The sequence below is a fragment of the Xiphias gladius genome, chromosome 2 (genome assembly GCF_016859285.1).
Source record: "Xiphias gladius isolate SHS-SW01 ecotype Sanya breed wild chromosome 2, ASM1685928v1, whole genome shotgun sequence".
Classification (NCBI taxonomy): Eukaryota; Metazoa; Chordata; class Actinopteri; order Istiophoriformes; family Xiphiidae; genus Xiphias; species Xiphias gladius.
In genome coordinates this window covers 4,887,842-4,908,762 of record NC_053401.1, presented here as the reverse complement: position 1 = coordinate 4,908,762, position 20,921 = coordinate 4,887,842, and the positions used below count along the sequence as shown (strand labels likewise).

General features: G+C 41.2%; 1 protein-coding gene across 2 annotated transcripts in view; it reads left to right on the top strand.

Moving 5' to 3' along the window:
• Window positions 1–20,921, top strand: part of LOC120797554 (ankyrin repeat and BTB/POZ domain-containing protein BTBD11-A) — a 166,657-nt gene that overhangs the window by 114,969 nt on the left and 30,767 nt on the right. For both annotated transcript variants that reach the window (XM_040141316.1, XM_040141325.1), the window contains one exon: window positions 18,590–18,797. In XM_040141316.1, coding sequence (XP_039997250.1) covers window positions 18,590–18,797 — 208 coding nt within the window. The remainder of the gene's footprint in view (window positions 1–18,589; window positions 18,798–20,921) is intronic.

The window sequence follows — 20,921 nt, the reverse complement described above, 5'->3', positions numbered from 1 at the left end:
TACACCGTCCTGCTGCCGGTGAAACCCGCTAGAGCAACCGATGTGTATTATTCTCCAGCTGAAAATAGTCCCCAACAAATAAACCACTAACCCCTATTTGAGTGACATTTGCTAAAAACTACAGTGCCCGGCTGTTTTGGGAAATTAGGAACCTGTATTAAAAATCAAACCATATATCTTTGACCCATTTTTTAAAAAAGATTTCATTCAGAAACAGAGAATAAATAATCTTGAGCGGGTTGGGAAGTCAGCATTGTATTTGGTATTACTCATGGTATTTGCTGACAAAGTACAAAAATATAGCATAACCCCAGTCTTATGCTTTAAGGGAAGACTGGACAAAAATGGAAGAAGACAGGTGTGACTGTGTGCATTTCACTGGATTTAAAATGTTCTCGTTTGACGATTATTCCAACGGTGTGGGTTGGCTGAGCATCCACGCTCTTTAACCACAATGCCCTGTTCAAAGCTACAGTAGAACAGAAGTAAGCTGACAAGAGCGGTCTTTAATAGAACAGACTAACAGATGATTAACAAGCAGATACGGAAAGCTGCAAATTTTTCCTTTTAAAGGGATTTTTGCAGATTGTTCCTTGAGACTGCTGCACCAAACGGTAGTCTTTCCTAGATCAGTTCTGGTGTGGGGTTCCTGAGACGTCAGCCCGCCACTGGAGCGGGTTAAGTCTGAGCCGGAGCAGCAAAGATGAGATATAAAGTGGCAATTTTCCAACAGGGGCGTAGTGGATAAATAAACACCAGTGGTTATTACATCTAAGACGGATGTAGTTTCGTCGTATGTTCTATGTGGAAATCTCTCCTCCACCTTACCTCATGTATTAAAAAAATAAAAAACGACCAAAAAAAAACAGGTTGTATGAAAGAAAATACTATGGACACCGATTTCAAAATAAATTTCAATGATGCCGGGAAGTCTGACTATGCCACAGAATCATCAGGGAGAAAGCCGCACTGAATTATTTCAAAAACAAAAAAAAGAAAACGAGCAAAATGAAAACTAGAAAATGTGTGAGGCCGCTGAAAATAAAAGAACACATTCTGACCATTTCCTGGCACCGCTCTCAACAGATTTCCTAAGTTTAATCGAACGTAACGGCTGTGGCATTCAGTGTATAAGCAGAGTAGAGGCTGATAGAGGACGTCCGTCATCTCATTGGCCTGGTTGAGTTACGGTCATCATTTTAATGTTCCTAATAAAAAATGATGTGCTAGTGATGGGTTAATATAAAAATGCTACAAGCGCCACCGCTAGTATCTCAGCAGAGACTCGGAACAGATCGATGACAGGAAGCAGGTGTTTCATGGTCCGACACTGTGTCCCCCACATAAAGCGTTTAAAATCTGCACTGTATCAGCACGTTCAAATTGTTTTAAAGGAAAATCAGTTTTAGCCTATTCGCTGAATATCTGAACGATAAACAAGATCACTTGAAAAGTGAAGCGGCCACACGGAGCCAGTTGTCAGGGCAATTTCACACCCGACTTATTTGGTAGTTAATGAATGATAGAAGAGGCCGTTAAAGAGCAACATTCATCACTATATCCATAATTTCATTCTCTTGAGGTGGAGAAATAAATCTTTTATTTCTGAGGTCACCATTATCTCCCTGCTCATCTTAGCCGCTCATATTTCATGTCTTTGTCCAAGCGAGGAGAGCAGATCGCCAAAGGCAGATTTGGACAGTCGATGCCCCGGGGTGTTTGCACTTTTCCTCGTCTCTGCCGACACTCGGCCACGGAGAATAACTTTCTCTCTGTTTTCCCCCTCCTGTGCCGCATAATGCGCGGCGTATAGGATCTATAGGCGCTGAACTGACATATTGTGACCAGGTGGGACAGAGAGAGGCCGTTCGTCTGTCAGCGCGGCGGCTACCCCGCGGGTCAGAGAGCAGCCACTAGGCAAATAAACGGCGTAATGTAATACAGTGCAGGCCTTCAACAATGGGGCCCTCCATTCCTGAAGCTGGGTGTGCCCCCACACAAATATCCAAAGTATGAACTTTGTCAAAGCCATAATCCTTCAGATTTTCATGAAATCAAACCACATTTTTGATACTATTTATTTTTGCCTTTTTTTTTTTTTTACTGGATAAAATAATTTTCATTTATAGTGGCGTGGAGTCCTCCACTCCCATACTGGATTCAAAATGCCTTCACGTGCTCAGGAGATTCAGGGAATGGGGCCTTCATGTAATCTAGTTGCATTACTGTTTGTGATTTTTTTTTATCTCATTAATATCAGCCTTACTGTTCACCCTCTTACAGCTGTATCAGAGCTGTTTTAAGTCACAGCTAAACTGAGCATCTCCTAATTTGTGCAGCATGAAATCAGGCTGATGGTTGTAATTGACTGACTTCTTCTTTGAAACAATGTGAGTTGTAAACAGATACACTGGTTGCTCTCCTGTTGTATTTAGGTACAGGGTTTGATAGCATTTTATCACATTCAAATCCAGGATCAATTCCACTTACCGAAATTCAAATCCTTTCAACCTCCTCATTGAATATTATTAGGTTTGCCCCTCAACATCTGCAAGTAACTGAAGGCTAAAAAAACTCCAATTCAGAGTTGTCTAAGCACCTTTAGTTGTGTATCTGACAGGATCAGTTAAAAGCTGCAGCATGATGTACAATGGGAAGAAAAAGTATGCGAACCCTTTGGAATGACCTAGTTTTCTGTGTTAATTGTTCATGAAATGTGATCTGATCTTCATCTAAGTCATGAGTATAAACGAACACAACGTGCTTAAGCTAATAACACACAATTCAAGTCTTTTGTGTCTTTACTGAACGCACCCATTAAACATTGTCAGTGCTGGTGGAAAAAGTAAGTGAACTCTTGGATTTAACAGTTGGTAGAACCTCCTTTGGCAGCAATAACCTCAAGACAGGCACTTCTGATAGCTGCAGATCAAACATGCACAATGTTCAGGAGTAATTTTGGACCATATAGAACTGCTTCAGCTCAGCCAAACATTCTTGGGATGTCTCTTGAAGTCATTCCATAGCATCTCTATTGGGTTAAGCCCTGGGGCCTGACTGGGCCACTCCAGAAGGTTTTTTTTCTTTGTTTGAAGTCATTCATCGGTAGATTTACTTTGATGTTTAGGCTAATTGTCCTGCCGCATCCCTCAACTTCTACCGAGCTTGAGCTGGCGGGACAGTCACCCTGACATTATCCGGTAAGATACCCCGAATTCATTTTCCACTCGATGACGGCGAGCTGTCCAGGGCCAGAGTCAGCACAGCAGCTCCAAATGGTGACGCTCCCTCGACCGTACTTCCCGGTTGGAATGATGTTTTCATGTTGGTATGCAGTGCCCTTTTTTACACCATATATAGCGCTGCATGTTCTCCCCAAACAATGCAACATTAATTTCATCAGTCCACAGTACATTTTCCTGCCAATGTGCTCTTTGGCAAACTCCAGGCAAGCTGTGATGCAGCGGCCTTCCTCCGTGATGTCCTGCCATGGACACCATGCTCTACGGCAACCATGCACCGTGATTTGCGTATGGTAGACTCATGAATAGAGATGTTAGCCAGCTCCAATGGTTCCTTTAAGCTTTTAGCTGTTACTCTGAGCATCTTTTATACCTCTAGTGATCATTCTCAGTGTTGTGCCTTTTGAACTCAACTCAGCTGGGCACCCACTTCTTTGGAGAGTAGCCACAGAACGAAATCAATCTCCATTTATAGACAGTTCGTCTGACTGTGGACTGATGAATATCCAAATTCTTTGAGATTAGCTTGTGACCCTTTCCAGCTCTTCTCATGCGAATAGCTAACTAAAAATGTTTGGGTGCTTTTTAGGAGTCAAAGTAGCCCAAACCCACACCTCAAATCTGGTTTCATTGACTGGACTCCGGTTTTAATAACTCCTTTTCTTGAGGTCATTAGCTGAGGGATTCACATACTTTTTTTCAACCTACACTGTGAATATTTGAATGATGTATTCAATATGGACAAGAACAATGCAAAGAGTGATGTGTTATTAGTTAAAACTGATATGTGTTTGTTCATAATTGTAACTTGTTTTGAGATCTGTACATATTTTAAGACAAATTTTTACATGAATGCAGGTAATTCCAAGGGGTTCGCTTACTTTTTCTCGCCAGTTTTTCACAAGCTACGTACTCCAGAGAACAAGGTCCTGATTCAGACCCGTGAAATTCTTAAATTGACACAAGCTGATGAGCCAGTGTAGAGACGAGTCAGCAGTCTGTTAGTCCCTGTGGAACTACAAAAAAACACAGTGTCTTGTTGCTCACAAACAATCTTTGGCTGAACATTTTAGATGTTACTTAATTACTATTAATCACTCACACCTCATCCAATCTGCCGCCTGTGATGTCTGTCATTATGACCGGCGACAGCAAACAGTCAGGTCACGACGAGAGGCTGTCACCTGTATATTTTGTGTTGCTCTTTGCTAAAAAAAAAAAAAAAAAAAAAAAAAGGCTAAGTGGAGATAAAAGACAAGATTCGATAAGAGGATCATCAGAATCGGGGCTTAAACAAGTTTGGGTATTTTGCAGAGCGGGAATCGGATCCGAAATGGAACAAGCGATCAGAACCAGACCCTGGTTAGATTTGTGAGACAGTGGCTGCTCATAGGTTGTTGGCTGTAGTATTAACCTGCACCTTCTGTTACCATAGTAACCACAGGTGTCACAAAACTAACCAGGAGTGAAATCCAAAGGCGTTCCAACTTTAAGACTAAATCATTGATTTGTCTCGTCTGCATCTTTTCGTTTGACAACTTAACACATAATTATCACTCCTAGTTTTATGATGATGATATGTTGACGGTTATCGCGGGCTTTAAAGATTCAGGCGTCGCTTGCTCTTTATTCTCCCAGGCTGACTATAGCCAGCTTGAAAAATGAATCATCGTGTACTCTACTGTGCATAGGCAGAGGAGAAAAGTGCTTATTCCTCAGGGCTGAGTCCGTTTCACAAATAGAGGAATCCCTCTCCCCCTGCAAAGCTGCGGGAGTTGTGCTCTGCTTTGAAAGGGTAGGGAAAATTGGACAGGCATGTTATTTTTCTTTTTCCAGGAACTGATTGCTTACTGAATCCCTGACTGACTAAATCTTGGCTTGGTCGGATGTGAGCATCTGCTCACACTTGTTCTGTGACCATATGCTTCAAATTTCTTTCCACAAACAGGAATTATTCTCATGATAAATTATTTTTAAAAAGCATAGCCTTTCTATTCTTTTTTTTTTTTTTTTAATAACCTACATTTCAACAAGATTTCATTAACATCACTGCTTTTTACAGCCGTGACTCAGACTACATTCCCATCATCTCTGCTCCATTATCCCACACTCAGTATGTGAATATGGGATAATGGAATAGCTTCACACACACACACACACACACACACACACGGGCCAAGGAGATTCACAGAGAGGTGTTACACTTCATCTTGAGATGACCCGTTCTGTTCTCATTTTTCATTATATTAGAGCTAAAATACTTCTCCCACTTTGCCATGCATCATCTTTTCTAATCTCATACAGTCTGACCCATTTCTCAGCATGGTTGACAGAAAAGGAAAAAAAATAACACAATGTCATATTTACTGTATTTTCTCTTAAGTTGATAAAAGCTCATGAAAACCATCATTTAGTCAGTAAATATCATGATGTAGTCTGAGCTATAAGTTTGTATTTCTGTTTTGTTTTTTGTTTTTTTTAACTAATATGCACATTTTACCCATTTCACCTATTCATCTCCCGATGATAATGTCACCCCCATGTCCTTTCTAGTGTCTCTCTCTAATGGACATGTCAAAGCAAAAGGGAAAGTTTCCTGCTGTCAGTTCCCCCCGTCTTTACTCAACTTTCTCCATCCTCTCAGAGGTCTGCAATGCCTTTCACTTCCTCTTAACTGTCCATCTTTAGAGTCACTGTGATTTAAAAAAGAAAAAAAAAAAAAGAATTTTTTTTTTGACTGAGGCTTTAAAGATGAGGCTGGCTCCTCCAGTCACTGGAACAGGGTGCGACCATTATCCTTATCTGTCTCCCAGCACCTTTAGGGGGACAGCGCGGGCATGCAGACACAAACAACCCGCCTCAAAATCCCTCCAAACACACAGCACACACACCTCTTCATCTCGCACAAAAGACACGTGGTGGAAAATCCTGTAGTCTGTTGCTGTGTACTGCAGTAATTACGTGAGGCTGGATTCATTATTGTATAATGGTTTGGTGTCCCCCGGTACCCGCCAAAGGATCCCGCTCGCTCATCGCAGCCCGGCGCTGCAAAGATGAAAATAGAGATTAAAGAGCTGCTTGAGGAATAAGGCAACTGTTTTTCAAAAGATGTAAGACCATGTTTTCTGGATATATTACTCAGATACAGGGGGTGTTTCTCAGTTTGTATTTTTTGTGTTTGTAATATTTAATGACTGGAAGTATCAGGAGCATGGTTATGGTCATTTCAAGGTTGCAGTGGCGTGGTGGGGATGGAGCAGGGCAGTGTGTTGGCAGCGACAGAGAAGAGGATGAGAGGGAAGCTGGAAAAAGCTATCATGGACAACCCCTCTCATCCTTGACTTATTTCTGATGTATATGGGAATTTATGGAAATTTCTGTCTTTGATGTGTAACTTTTGCTGCTGTGCCGAATTGAATTTCCCCAAGGGGGATCAATAAAGGTACATCTCATCTTAAATCGCATCTAGGTTAAAGCCGGGTGGAAAAGTGGAAAGTTACATATTAGGTTTGTTCCAACAGCAGCTAATAGTATTTATGACCTGCTTCACATTCAACTATAGCCCAGCTAACAGACATTAGCTGGAGTTAATGTCAGTTAGTTAGCCGTTAGCTCAGTTGGGTAGCTGCTGGCTGCTATTTTCCTCCGGTTTCTTCTCCCTATCCTCCTGTTCCTGCTCATGCGGTGGAGTCGTAAAGCCTTGGGATAAGCCAGTTTTCTTTTCTCAAGTTGAAACACTTTAAAATTCCAAGACTTTGCCTCAACTTGGCCTGCCAACTCGTGACTGTTTGCATCCACTAGCGTCCTTGCGTTGCCATTTGCTTTGTGTTCTATCACAATACATTAAAAAAACAAAACCAGCATCATGTCCCAACAGCATTATACAATATGTCTTAGTTGAACAGCTACAGAAGTCAAAATGCATGTGTCCCACAGTATCTAAACATGCAGCCTTGAGTGCATGGTCCATGTCAGGCTGTAAAAATGCTCCTCCTTTGCTTTCTCCATGACTATTTGGAGACAATATTTCCAACAAGGATACAAGAAGTGACTTAGCATTCATGGATTTGTTATTCACCTTGGGACTCTATTCAGAAATGTTACTGGGTGTTCTTTTGTCCTCTATAATCCGTTGGCAAAATTTCTAAAGGCCGACATAAAAACACAAAACACAAAGGGAGAACACGGATGGAAGGTAGATAAAGTTCTCAGCAATATACCTGCCAACTGAGAACGCATAACATGGTGACTTGGCCAGCAGCAGCAGCGAACGGGGAAAACAAAGGAGAGACAAAGATTAAACTAAAAGAATGACCTATCAAGCCAAAACAACTGTGTACTCCATTTTTACAGACCCAAAATGGCTAGAGAGTTGAACAGCAGCGTGATTCAACTTATTATGCAACATCAAACACATCTGATACACATTTAAGACTGTAATGATTCTTTTTCGTCTCATATTCTTGAGAGAACTATTCCACAGGGGCACAAACTTTGACTGAGGACTCTTGAATTTAATAACCGCCAACTTACTGGTATTGGAGATTAAGCAGGGACTATTTCGTCTCCCGATCATGTATAATGTAACAACCTCAGTTTAAGTCTCTTGTCGACGTGGACTTTCGATCATGCCATGTTGTCGTACGCTCCAAGTGTTGAATTCTAATTAAAGTATGTTAGAATATATTGAAAATATTGCATTTCCAACGAGGCGCGTGCGTGCCCGCAGCTGCACTGGCATGTGTTAAGCGTTCACTTGTGTGACCCCTCTCTGGAGAGGCGCAGCATCCGCAGGCAGATGTTCTTCATTAATAATTATTACCGATCAGCCTGACGTGTGAGAGTTGAGTCGAGCCTGCCTCTCTCAGCTCCTTGGTGTTACAAGTGACTTTACCGGCTGGGGGGACAAGTTGAAGTTATCCGTGTTTAGCATCCAGTTTACGCTCAAGTCCTGCCGCAGTAAGATGGACATTACGACACAGACTCTGCCTTTACAGCAGTGCTGGTGAGAGATAATGCGCACTCACTAATTAAGTGTTTTGGAAGTAGACCAGAAGGCTAATGGAACTTTTTGGGGTAATAAGGCGTTTAACTGAACAGGCTGCTCTTAGTTCTCTCCTCACTGTTTTCAGTAAAAAAAAAAAAAAAACAGAAGACAAAGCAGCTGTTTGGAGACAAATAGCAGGAGCTATTTGTAGCAGTGATTTGATGAAAGGGGACTTCACAGAAGGACCTAATAGCTGTTGGTATTGTGAACTTCTCTCATCAGGATCTGTATCATTCCATTCATCCATAGGCAGTCAGTTTATCATTGAGTCGTGATTCCTTCACTGTAAGAAGGATTTTTTATCTCATCAGGCCCAAATGAACTGGAGCGTTATCACAAGGTTACATTAAGACTTTAATTTAGGTGGAGGTTTTACTGGCTGAGCAGTTTGAATTAAAACACATGGGTATGTACAGTATGAGACAGTTCAGGTATGAGTTTGATAGCTTGACTGACCCTTTCTGGTGGTTTTCCTCTTTTTTCTTTCTTTTTGGGTTTTTTTTTGCAAATCTTATGGCTGTAAAACACCCTTTATGCATGGCTTTTCTTCAGGATATTATTTTGTTTGTTTTGTCTTCCCATTATAATGATGCCAATTTTGAAAACAACACACAATATGATCAAGGACAAGAGTGAATGAAGGAAAGTTCTAAATTTACCATTTTCCTCTCCTGCCGGAGCGTTGTCGGCAAACTACCTGGCCGTAGCTCTCATCTGTCTCATCATTCTTTATGCTCAACACTGCAATTATTTTACTTTTATTGTAATTTATCCATAAACTGTACACACTTTATGTTACAGTTTCTACAATGCACATGTAAGAGAAGACACGGAAAGGATCATTAAAGGTGGACCGCTTCATCGTTACTGGGGACAGCGATGTCTGTCTGTTAGTTGGTCCACCACTTTGCTCCAGACTGAAATACCTCAACAGCGATCAGATGGATTGCCATGAACATTGGTCCAGATATCCATATTACCCAGAGGATAAATGCTAATGACTTTGGTGATCCTCTGATTTTCCTTCAGTGAAACCTGCAGTTCAAAGTTTTCACTTAACCTGTGAAATATCTAAACCTCTACTTGATAGATCAGCACGAAATTATGTACACACATTCATGGTCCAAAGATGTTGTATTCTAATGACTTTGGTGATCCCTCGACTTTTCCTGTAGCTCCTCCGTGAGGTCCACATTTGCATTTTTTTTATTGAAATGTCTCGACAACTGTTGGATGGATTGCCACAAAGTTTGGTACACATACTCATGTCCCGTTGGGGAGGAATTTTTAAGCTCTGCCATTTCATCTAGTGCCATCATCAAGTCAAAATTTCAATTTGTCCAGATATTGGTTTATGTATACATACCTGTAAAACCAATGACATTCGCATCATCTTCAGCTGCACTTTTTGTTTTGTGCCTATTATCGTTAGCATGCTAACGTGGCAAGGTTAATCAGCATGTTAACATTGTCATTGTAAGCATGTTAGCATGCTGACAAAAAGGAACCCAAAAAAAAGCCCTCAACTGAAATATGAATGGTGCAGTAATATTTAAGTACTTTTGACACAGTGGCTAATTAAGACCACACATAGGAACGTTATTTATTATACACTGCAGCAGTCTGCAGTAATGCTTCTGCATATCTTCACAGAAGAGCTATTAAAGTCCCTAAAAGAGCCATTAGGCAGAATAAAGTGGCATCCATTTAAAAGTCCCCTCCTGTGAGTTGCAGGAAAGATGATGACAATAGAACGAGAGAGATAGTATGTGTAATCTCCTGCTCCATTTCCACCACAGACTGGAAATATCTGGAAAAACTAAGATAAGATGATGAGAGAAAATGAGGCTACGGTTCAGAAACCTCTGAGAGGAGTCATTATCGAGAAGGACCGCATATTTTTTTCCCCCTGGTTTCATAATAGTTGCTAATGAGCAGACTTATTCTAGGGATCCCTGGGACTTTTACAAATGAGCCATCACAGCTTTTTTGCAGTGCACTGGGCTTTTCGGGTGTTGTTTCATCATAGTCATCACTCCAGCAGTAGACAGCTGCACCAGACTGGGTCTTAATGTAACCACAGTGGTCTCTGCAACACCATCATGATCAGGTATCCATAAACGGTGCAGAAATGAGCACTTGACTTTTCTAAACAGAGATTTCATAATGTTTGGCAGCGTTTTGCATCATTGGACCCTCATTCAGACGACTGGAAGTTTAAAAAAAAAAAAAATAAATAACCCTGGACATTTTACAACTGCAGGCCCTGGTATTGTACTCAGTAATAAATAGATATGAGAAGAAGAAAATACAGATCTAGCTCACTAGATTTAAACTCTGTAAAACAAATTCAGTCTGTTTAGAAACGGGATGATCATTTATAATTCAAAACCAAATATTTCAATGATTTATTCTGTACCCCATCGTCACTGGATCCTGAGGTAAAACAGATGGTATCGTGCTGCTGTTGCCTTCATGCGTTCTTTTTTTAAGTCAGTGCCTCCAGATACACAGTATTTTGTGATGCGGTGGCTGGATAGACACTGTACATTAACCTAGTTTAATTAGTTTTTTACTAAAGTTACAGAGTCTGCAAAAGAAACAGTTAAAGCTGCATTGATCAATTTTGGGCAGTAGAGGGGAAGAAGAACTCAAAAGCAAGCTGACAGACACGGGTCCTGTTACAGTTAGTGATACAGTGAGTCTGCAGAAGTTGTGACCAGCACCATAGAGACGCTGGGCAACAATATACTCTCAACAGCGACTGTAAATGTATGTCTGGACCAGAAACCATGGGCTGATGGCATCATCCGTGCTGATTTGTGTGTGCTGCTGCGGCTTGCAGCTTAGGACTTAATGTTGGAGATGTGGAAGTAGACGAAGTGGCGTCGTACAGGCTGAAATGCAGTCAAAGTTGCAAAGAAGACTCTATTCAAACTTTGTTTTTGTAATTATTTCACAGTAACCTTTTTAGCCCATCCTCTACAGTATACCACCCCTGCATTTCACTGCACACATTGAGAAATATTAGTATCTGACATATAAATCATGAATCTTGAATCATGAATCTTTTTATCGCTTTATCTTTATTGTAAGTGAAATACTCATTCTCCTTTTAGCTCTGTTTTGGTCTCCACAAACTTTGAGAAAAGTATCTGGCTCCTCAGCTGCTAAATGCTCCACTACGTTCACCAGCTGGTTGCTAACTTTGTCTGTCTGCCATTTGGTGCTGGGCAAGCAGAACACATTCGGGCTGTCACAGTGTTTTGTTTTTTTTGGGGGTTTTTTTTTGGGTGAAAACAGCTGCCTGCCGCTGCTGGAAACAAAGTCGATGAGAGCGAGAATGAACCAAAAAATAAAATCAAAACAATGACTAGAAATATGCTAAATTGTTCCGACTAGACGAAGACAACTGCAGAGTGGTGATAATGGTCTGTGGTTTCATCACTGTGAGCTACACCTTTTGTGCTATGTTGTCAGGTGATTCATTGTTAATAGAACATTATGGGACAGAGCAGTGGTAAAAAAAACATTTACAGTTGCATTCATTGACTTTTGGTCACTAGAGGACAGATAAACCCCGACCCAAGTACACACATACGGGACGTAGTGTCACCTTAAAAAGTTTCTAACTTTGTGTTTCTGCCATGTGGTGCTGGGCAGGCACTGTACAGACGATTCGTCAGATTTTTTTTTTTGGTCTAAAATAGCTGCCTGCTGCTGCTGGAAACAATGAGCCAAAAGAGGCTAAAAAGCTCTGCTCCTCACTGTGCTAATGAACTCTATTATTAAGACAAATGTCTTTTATAATATCTCATCTTTGCTATTTTTAAACTTACTGCCTTGTCCATATATGTGAACATACAACGTGAGTATAGTATGATATTTTCAGCACTGGCTTATGGCAGTTCAATGTCCAAAATAAAAACAGCTTTGAAAATCGGCTTAGAAAACACGGGGAGCAATTTTCTGGCTCTTATGCAGTGCCCTGTGCCTTAATACAGGTGGTGTTACATGAAAAGTGGCACTGACAGTACTCTAGCCCAATGGCGCTGGGGGCACACCAGGGGAGGCTAATTTTATTTTTGGGGGTTGGGGGGCAGCGCCATCCCGTGAACCCCGCCCTTTACACACACCCCTGATCACGACCGACCCTCCCTCTCTCTTCCCTTTGGAGCCTGTTTCCTACCAGAAAACACTAGATAAAAACACATTCGGAGGTATTTATACCCTTTTCTTTCATTCCTGTTTGGCTCACGGGTCGACCAGCCCGGCAGGTAAACTCCCTGTACTCCAGATGGTCACTCAGCCTCGGATTTCATCCTAGCCAGGTCACTGTTAAAGTGTGATTATAAAACCACCAAACTGAGAGTAATAATATGTTTAAAAAGTACCTATTGAACTGTGTATGTTACCAGATCCCCTGTCTATTCAAACACAGTCTGTTATCATTGACCTTCCTTCACATGTTCTATATTAAATGTGCCTACTGGTGATTAATTTCCACTTCAGCAGTACTGGTAAAGGGTATCTACTAGTTCTGTGGTGATGGTGACATGTCCTGTAATTGACTGTGATTAATAGTTGCCATGGAATTGCTAATGTGCCCCAAAGGCAGAGCTCTGAGTCGGTCGTATTATCATGTGATGATTAAATGTCCTCAGTCCAGCCCCCGGGAGGCTATAGGCCATGACAGTGTGTCAGGCGACGGCGGAGGAATCTTCCATCTCAGTCCTCCATGTGGGAACACAACAGTTGTCTCACTGTGATAGTCTCAGGTCACATTTGATAAGAAGTTGGTTTACCTCACTTTGTCTGCCTGAATTACAGACTTCTTTGGTGATAATTGTTGTAGTTAGTTTGTAGCCTGATTTAACACCCTGAGGGTGAAATGGGTACGATCTTTACACACACAAACCTATATGGAAAGTGCAGAACAACGTAAATATGAACTGTTTTGTGCAAAATATGAAATTTATAGATTACTTACATGGTTGGATTGACACAGTATTGACAAAACAGGTAAACTGATTTATCTCAAGGAAGGAGTAAAACTAGTAATCCTGTGCAAAATTACAATCTTCACAGTAAGTAACCTTGACGTCACTTTCATCCCACCTGTACCATGACAAGAAAATGTGTGCTGTAGACTTGACGGAGGGTTAACTAATGGCACGGTATGTGGCTTCTGGGTGTGGAGGGGCTTGGGAAGAATCCAGACTTTGATTTGCACGATTGCACTCTGCGTGATTTCCCCGCGCAACAAGACAAGGCCCTTTAAACCACTACTCCTGATGTCAGTGCCAGTAGGGTCTTAGTTTGCACAAACATTGCATTCACATTGATATGGAGAACGCTGGCTTACTTATTAGTAGAGACCAGTCAGGACATGTAAAACTTCACTCAGGACAGTAGTCAAGGTAAATACATATACAATATATTGTGAAAAAACAGAATTGCTGAATTGAAATAGGTTAATGTTGTTTAACTGATGGTTGGTAAAATTATCATTAATGTGTGCCTCATATACTCAAGCCACAATCATAAAAACACATTGAATTGCTTTACAAAGCATATTATTGGACTCATAATCCATTTTAAAAACCTTTTGGGTTTTCTGCTCATATGTATTGCAAGAAGAACTTATCACAGTTAAATAATTCTCCGTCAAAGTAAACACACCTTCCCAGTAACAATAACTCGAACCAAATTCCCTGTGGTGTCTCGCTATGGGAATATAATTGCATCGTGCGTTATTGTAGCTGTTAAAGAGAAGAGATTTATAGATCAAAAAAATACATACTATGAAGTGAAGAAAACAATTTTAACTTAAACAAAAAAACTTTAAGTTGGCCCCATGCTGACACCAAGTGGAGAAAACATCCAGTAAAGTTGTCGTTAAATAGCTTCAGCTGTTGAGGTGTTAACGTCTGAGCAGTGCACTTCATGTGAAACGGCTACACTCGGTAAGTCTGTACACTTCAGTGCCAAGGGGGTAGCCGTAAGTTTTTAATGAAGGAGCCTTGCTGCACCACCTGGCATGTTTGAAGTTATGTTTTTATGGAGTCAGAGGTAAAAAGATTGTATCTTAAATGACTTGGGAGGTGGAAATTATTAGTTACAAGAAAACTTCAAACCCAAAACTTATAATATCTCTTATGCATTGATTGTAATGTACCAGTAGACGAAGACATGGAAATTATGGGTTTTGTCATGGGTGACAGACAGAAGACTTCCTGTGCAATTATCCCAAAATCGACAGGATGAATTGGCACAAAATTTGGTAGCGATTTCCATGGTGAAACCAAATTTACTAAAGACGTTCACCCCCCCCCCCAGGATGAATTGTAAAAACTTTGGTGATCGCTTTACTTATTAGGTGAAAAATATTAATTCTGTGAAAACTGCAAACCAAAACATACATTGTTACTTCGCCAAGGAGGATGGGGCATTGGCAAGGGAAGAACCCATTAAATTTAGGTGCAGAACTGGTTAAAGGGGCGTATCCAATACATTTTTATCTCTTCCCTCAACACTGCGAGATACAGCTTTTTTTTCTACATTTTTGTCAATATTTAGCCTTGGTGGTGGTGTGCGCTCTACTGAGTGCCATTCTGGTTTTCTTATGCATTGGCTGTAATGTACCTGTAGATGAAGACAAGGTAATTACAGGATTTGCAGCTGCTATATGACAGAATTTAGATTGTTGACATTTCATTATAGCAGAGAATTTTTGCTCTCTGCTGTTTCACCATTTTTTTTTCTCGGGGAATAGGGAACAAAGTTTTGCTCTATAATAAGTCCTTCCAAGTTGGAAGGATTTCGCTGGAAGAGAGGAAGACACTAAACTGTCCCCTATGATTAATTCAAATGAGATGAAGCATGAACCCCATAGGAGTGTTGCTTAGATAATTACAGCAACGGAGACGGGAGCGAATGTTATCCAGCTGACAAAACCAAAGTCACAAGAACAATTAATGAAGGCAAAGAAAGCTTGATTATCAGCCCTGGTACTGGCTTTTGTTCAGAAGGAAAGCAGTGGTCTAACTGTTTGCATGGTGGCTGCTTCTAATGTTTGTCGTGGTAAAAAAACTAGATGCGGTCCATCATTTATGGATGTCGTGTGGTTATAGAGTTCTGTTTTTGCTCAGCAAGCTCCGTAAATCCCAGGGGAAAGTCGTCAGTTCTTGGAGTCAGTGGTTCTCTGTTGTATCTTTTTTGAGTTGCTCATATTGTTTCCCATTGAGCAGGGTGTTTCTTAATGTAAATGCATATTTCAGTCCCTATTGTTTTGTCTCCTTAATCTTTATTAATGTCTCTCTTCTCCTCTTAATATTCAGGCCAGTAGCACACTGCGTAAACACACACTGAGTAGCTTGAGGACTTCCTGGGTACCTGGAGTGGAGAGGCTTTCTATGCTTCAAGTTTAGACCGCCTGCTTGAGATTTCAAGCTAAATGCTACCGAGCAAAGAACATGCATAGCAAACAGAGTGTGCAAGCTGCAGTGCCACACAGTCAGTGAACCAAGTCTAGAATAATATTTATACCAGCAGTTCCTGTAGAGCTGCAAGTACTGATTGTTGAATTTTAATGATTTATATATTGATTTTTTTTTTTTTTCAAATTAGTGAAAATACCCATGGAATGTTTCTAGAACCCAAGGTTGTGTCTTTATTTTCTTGTTTTGTCTGGTCAGCAGTTCAAACCCTAAAGGTATTCAGTTTACGATTGCGTTAACCACAGAAAATCAAGAAATTCTCACATTGGTCCAGTTGGACCAAGGGGAATGTTCAGCATTTTTATTTGCCAAATTGCTTGCATAATTTATAAAATATCAAAACTTGAAAATTGCATTTTCTTGCGCTTACGGTTTCAGAAAGTAGCACACTGCATGAATCCACCAAATTAAAACTGGATTTACTTAGGTTAGGAAACGATTGTGGCCATGGTTAGAAGTAACCAGCGTTGACGTTTTGTTGACCCATCCATCCACCCCATCCTCCTTCCTCTATAGACTTTGTCGCTGTCATTACCCTTACCTTGAACAAACTGGTGTTAAGCTGGATTTATAGTTGTGCATGCACCTCCTTAAATACGTAACTGCACCTTGGGGCTGCTGTGGCTAGGGAGATAACACGACCTCAAGATTTTGAATTGGTCAGATAGGGCAGCTTGTGTTTTTTTTTTCTACAAGTTTCTGAGGCTAATGGAGAATGACGGTAGTGAAAACAACGTTACACAGTAGTCTTTTCCTTTCAGGAGCATGAATTTAGCAAAGCCATTTCTACTGCAAACCTTCCACTCACTGCAATCACTGCACTTCATCACAGGAAGTTAAAGAAGGTAAACACGATGACCGAATGGCATTAGTCTCATATTCAAGTAATAAGAAAAGGCGAAGTAAAAGGTACTTGGATTTAACTCTAGTCTTAGTAAATGCGTCACGCCATATCTCAGAGTAAATGAAAGAATGTAAACACAATCAGTGGGTTGAATATGATTAAAGCACAATAGATCCTGATCACATACCGTACATCTGTCTAGTGCTGTCAGTGGGTGAAATCCAGTGCTGAAATATAAAGCAAATCGATGCTGTAGATATATATGGTAGGGTTCCAGTTAACCCCTCGTGTTAAGTATAAATTTAGTTTCAAGTTCCTCAGTGTTAATGATGTGATGAATTGTAACTGTGAAACAGACAGGTTTTCATAAGTCTGAGAGCAGTTCCAATCATGACTTCTGCAGCTGACTCCCCGCACTAAGTGACCATACGTAATCATGTTTGTCTAATATGTCATACCAGGACGGAGGGAGCCTTCTCCAACCCGGGTCTTCAATCAGTTCAACGCAATCATGGAAACAGGGCATGATTTGCCTTGTTCTCAATTATTTGTTGATGTATTTAATTCTTTCTCGGTAACTGTCTACAAGGCTCCCCGGAGGCAGAGTGCAAGCTGTGTTGCGAGCAGCGTGCTCTGTTGACGTCTGACTGCCTGTGAACTCTGTCAGGGGTCTTTAGTCTGACAGATGGAGAACCTTGGGCTTAGACTCACCGTGTCATTCTGTCTAAGGAATGAGGTTTTCAAGACAGGCCAACTTTCCTCCGACTGGGTGTATTTGGAACAAACAATCCAACGAGATCAGAGAGAGGGAGAGAGAGAGGGGGAGAGGGAGGCAGAGGGAGGCAGAGGGAGGCAGAGGCGGCAGTGTGTTTACTGTCTGACTGCAGCTCAGAGCTTCAGACTTTCACACATATTGTTTTATGCCCATATAACTCATGAATCCACTATTTGTAAGAGAATTCAGGCAGTGGTGGGGTCTGTTTTCCAAGTGTCAGACTCTGTGCGTGGAAACCTCCAGCATTCCAATAAACTGAATAAATAACCAGATCAATAGGGGTATTCATTTTTCTGAGAAATCAACCCTGCCGGCTCACACTGCGGTATTTTCCCTCTCGGCGCGACAAGTTATTCTTAAATGCATCACTAATGAACACATCGATAAAGTGCTGCGAAGTTGCCAAAATCCTAAATCAGAGAATTATCACTCTTTAAATGTCAGCGCTGAATATCTGTCTCTATAGCCAGGAAGTATTGAATTTCAGACTTTGAAATTCATACCTCCTCCAGTGTCCAAAACTCTTAGAGTTGGAAAAGTTTATTCCTCCTCTGCACACACAGCTAAAAATAAATTCACACTAAAATCTATGGACCACGTTTATCAATGAGGAAGCAGAAAATGTACTCCATGTTGCTTAGAAACAATGTTTCATCTCTGTAATGTACAGTTTTTACAGAAAACTGTTCCGTTACTGCACGAGTAGTGTGTGTTTGTGTTAATAAAAAGGTTTGTGTCCCTACAAACTTTAAAAAAAATAAAATAAAAGTACGAAAACTGAAGATAGAATAAGAGCTCACACTCCTTTGCGATTTACTGACAAAAGCACAATGTGCTCAAGATTTAATTTCAAGGCAGCAATTTCCCACTCGGAAAGGATTGAGTGGGCATTACTGTATGTGTATGACTAAATGTATGGTGAATCAGAGGGTTTGTGAATGAGGGAGTGCGTCTCTACATCATCGCAGAAGTGCTGCGAGTACTCATGTGACAAACGAATGGTGTAGGAAATGGATTTGTGCTCTGAGAGTAAAGCGTAGGACTTTGCTATAAAGACCAGCCCTTTCCTCAGTGTAGTACACAATGTTGTTATTTCATGTCTAATGGATTTCTATTTGTGTCACTCTGTATCTGTATCACATCATGTTTGTGAAATCCACATGCTATTCTCGTATCTTCCAGGTGATTTGGTATCCCGGGCCATGCACCACCTGCAGCCGCTGCACATCAAAAACCCCAGCAATGGGACTCCGGTCCACCAGAAGACCAATACGACAGTGCACTGGGAGCCCGAGGCCCTCTACACCCTGTGTTACTTCATGCACTGCCCACAGATGGAATGGGAGAACCCAAACGTTGAGCCCTCCAAAGTCACCTTACAGACTGAGAGGTGAGTCCAACAGCAGCGCTGGAAATGATGGCACTTTTCCAATGGTGCTTCAGTCCAAATCTGGAAAAGTTTGCCTAAAAATCGCTCCTGCTGGTAGATAACATCTTTAGTGGCATTTTTTTAAATTGATAGTAAGAAAACTGAGTGGAGAAGCAAAACACGCAGCGCTTGTTTTTACCTGAGCGTTTTGTTCCCTTCAGTCGTACTTATGTGTTTTCTCCTGCAAGGACGTCTCTCCGCATAACTGCTCTCTAGTCTCCCCGTGTACGTAAAAATGGGCAGGACACAGTTTGTCATTGGTGAGAGCAGACAGAGAGGAAGCACTTCAAAACAAACTAGTATGGTTAGGCAGAAGAGATAAGTTGAACCTAGGTTTTGGACTCAAATCTTACAATCCTGGGGAGGGAACTGGTGTAGAGCCGTACCAGTCCGCATCACTTCTTCTCACAGAGCAGCTCAGAAATGATCTTGACGGTCAAATGCAGCCTCAGAGGTGCTCAAGAATGGAGGGTCCTGTACCTCCCCCTCGAATGAGATGGTCTGAAGAGACCAACACTGCTGATGCGTTCAGCAGTTTCACTTGTCAAGTCAAAAAAAAAGTCCAAGATTAGCACAAGAAAGTTACAAAATTTAAATATATCCAAGTACACATTGTGCCAGTTTAGTGCTTCAGAGCACAGACAGTGCTTCAGCAACATGATGCAAAAGTGGCAAGAAATGTTCAAGGTTAATAATAAATATATTTTTATACCTTCTGTTTTTTCTTCCATTTTCTACCATTTTCACATTTTGTATGCCCTATTACCCTATCCACACTGCCGACAAGAGGAATCTTTGCCTTTTATTTCTGGCTTTCATTATTTATATTTATTTGGCAGGGATTGGTAATAATCTGAACAATCATACCTGGGAAATATGACAGAGTAACATGATAAGATATAAATGATATATACATGGTTGTAAATGATAAAATCAGGCAAAAGCGAGCTGCATTTTTTTGAAAACTCTGAAAGTGTTCAGGCCTTGGCGGCGAGTGATAATGTATTCAGTCTTGAAACTCAGATTTTGGAGTTTGTCTCTGAACTAGGAAGAAGGAAAAGAGCCAAAAGGAGCCCTTTTGAAAAGAGTTATTTCTTAGTCAGTCCCTTTAGTCAATTGGCCAGCTTGCAAACTATGATATGTGGTTCTTTGCCTCTACCCATCAAGCTGTAAATCAAGCAGTAAGTTGATTTTCTGTCTCTGAGAAATGTTTGTGGAATTTAAAATCCAATCTCCCAAAATGTCCATCACCCGCATTTCTGGCACTCTTTACACACTGTAAAAGCACTGCATTGAGCGGGCACGATTTCCTAATGCTCTCCATCTTGATATGCAGACACATATATGCTTTCATGTTGCAGCTGTCAGTTACTGGCACACTACATCTAGAATAATAGTAAATATTTTAAAGGATTGCACAGACATTCCTACTTCCTTGCATAAGTTTTTCGCCCCGCAAGCGATCCGGTAAGATGCTGCGTGGGCTGGCCATCGCTGACACTTCCCTAGGCATTGAGCCGACTGATGGGAACCGGGGGGACTTCACTTGGATGGACGGATGGACAGATATTCCAACATCTTTTCTTCACTCTGAAAAGATAAAACTCCATCCTGACGGCCCTGGGGAGCAAGGGGAATGTCAGGCGGAGTGATATCAGCAGGCTCTCGGGCCCCCGGGGAGAAAAGTCTCTGTTTAGCATTCTGCTGAAAGGTTGAAAACGAGTAGAAAGGGCCTAAATAACACAGTGGGGTAAGAGACAGACAGACTACGAGTAAATGAGATAAAATAATCTTTTAGGGTTGCTTTGTGAAGCTTCCGAAAAGCCTCTGTTCAGTGAAAAATTATAGGAGGGAAGTAAATCTACCAGATATGTTACCCCTGGAAGAAGAAAGTTGGTTTATCACTCCGATTTTTTGAAGCCTGTAAGAAAGATGAAGAGTCTAGATGAAGTTAAAATATTAGCAGAGGTGCAGTAGATTATGGTTCATCATATATTTAGTGTTTCGGCCCCAGAGGAGGAATCTTTGTGTTGGTTGTCGCTGCAGGCCTGCCGTCCGTATCAATGGAGAACATTACCCTCGGTG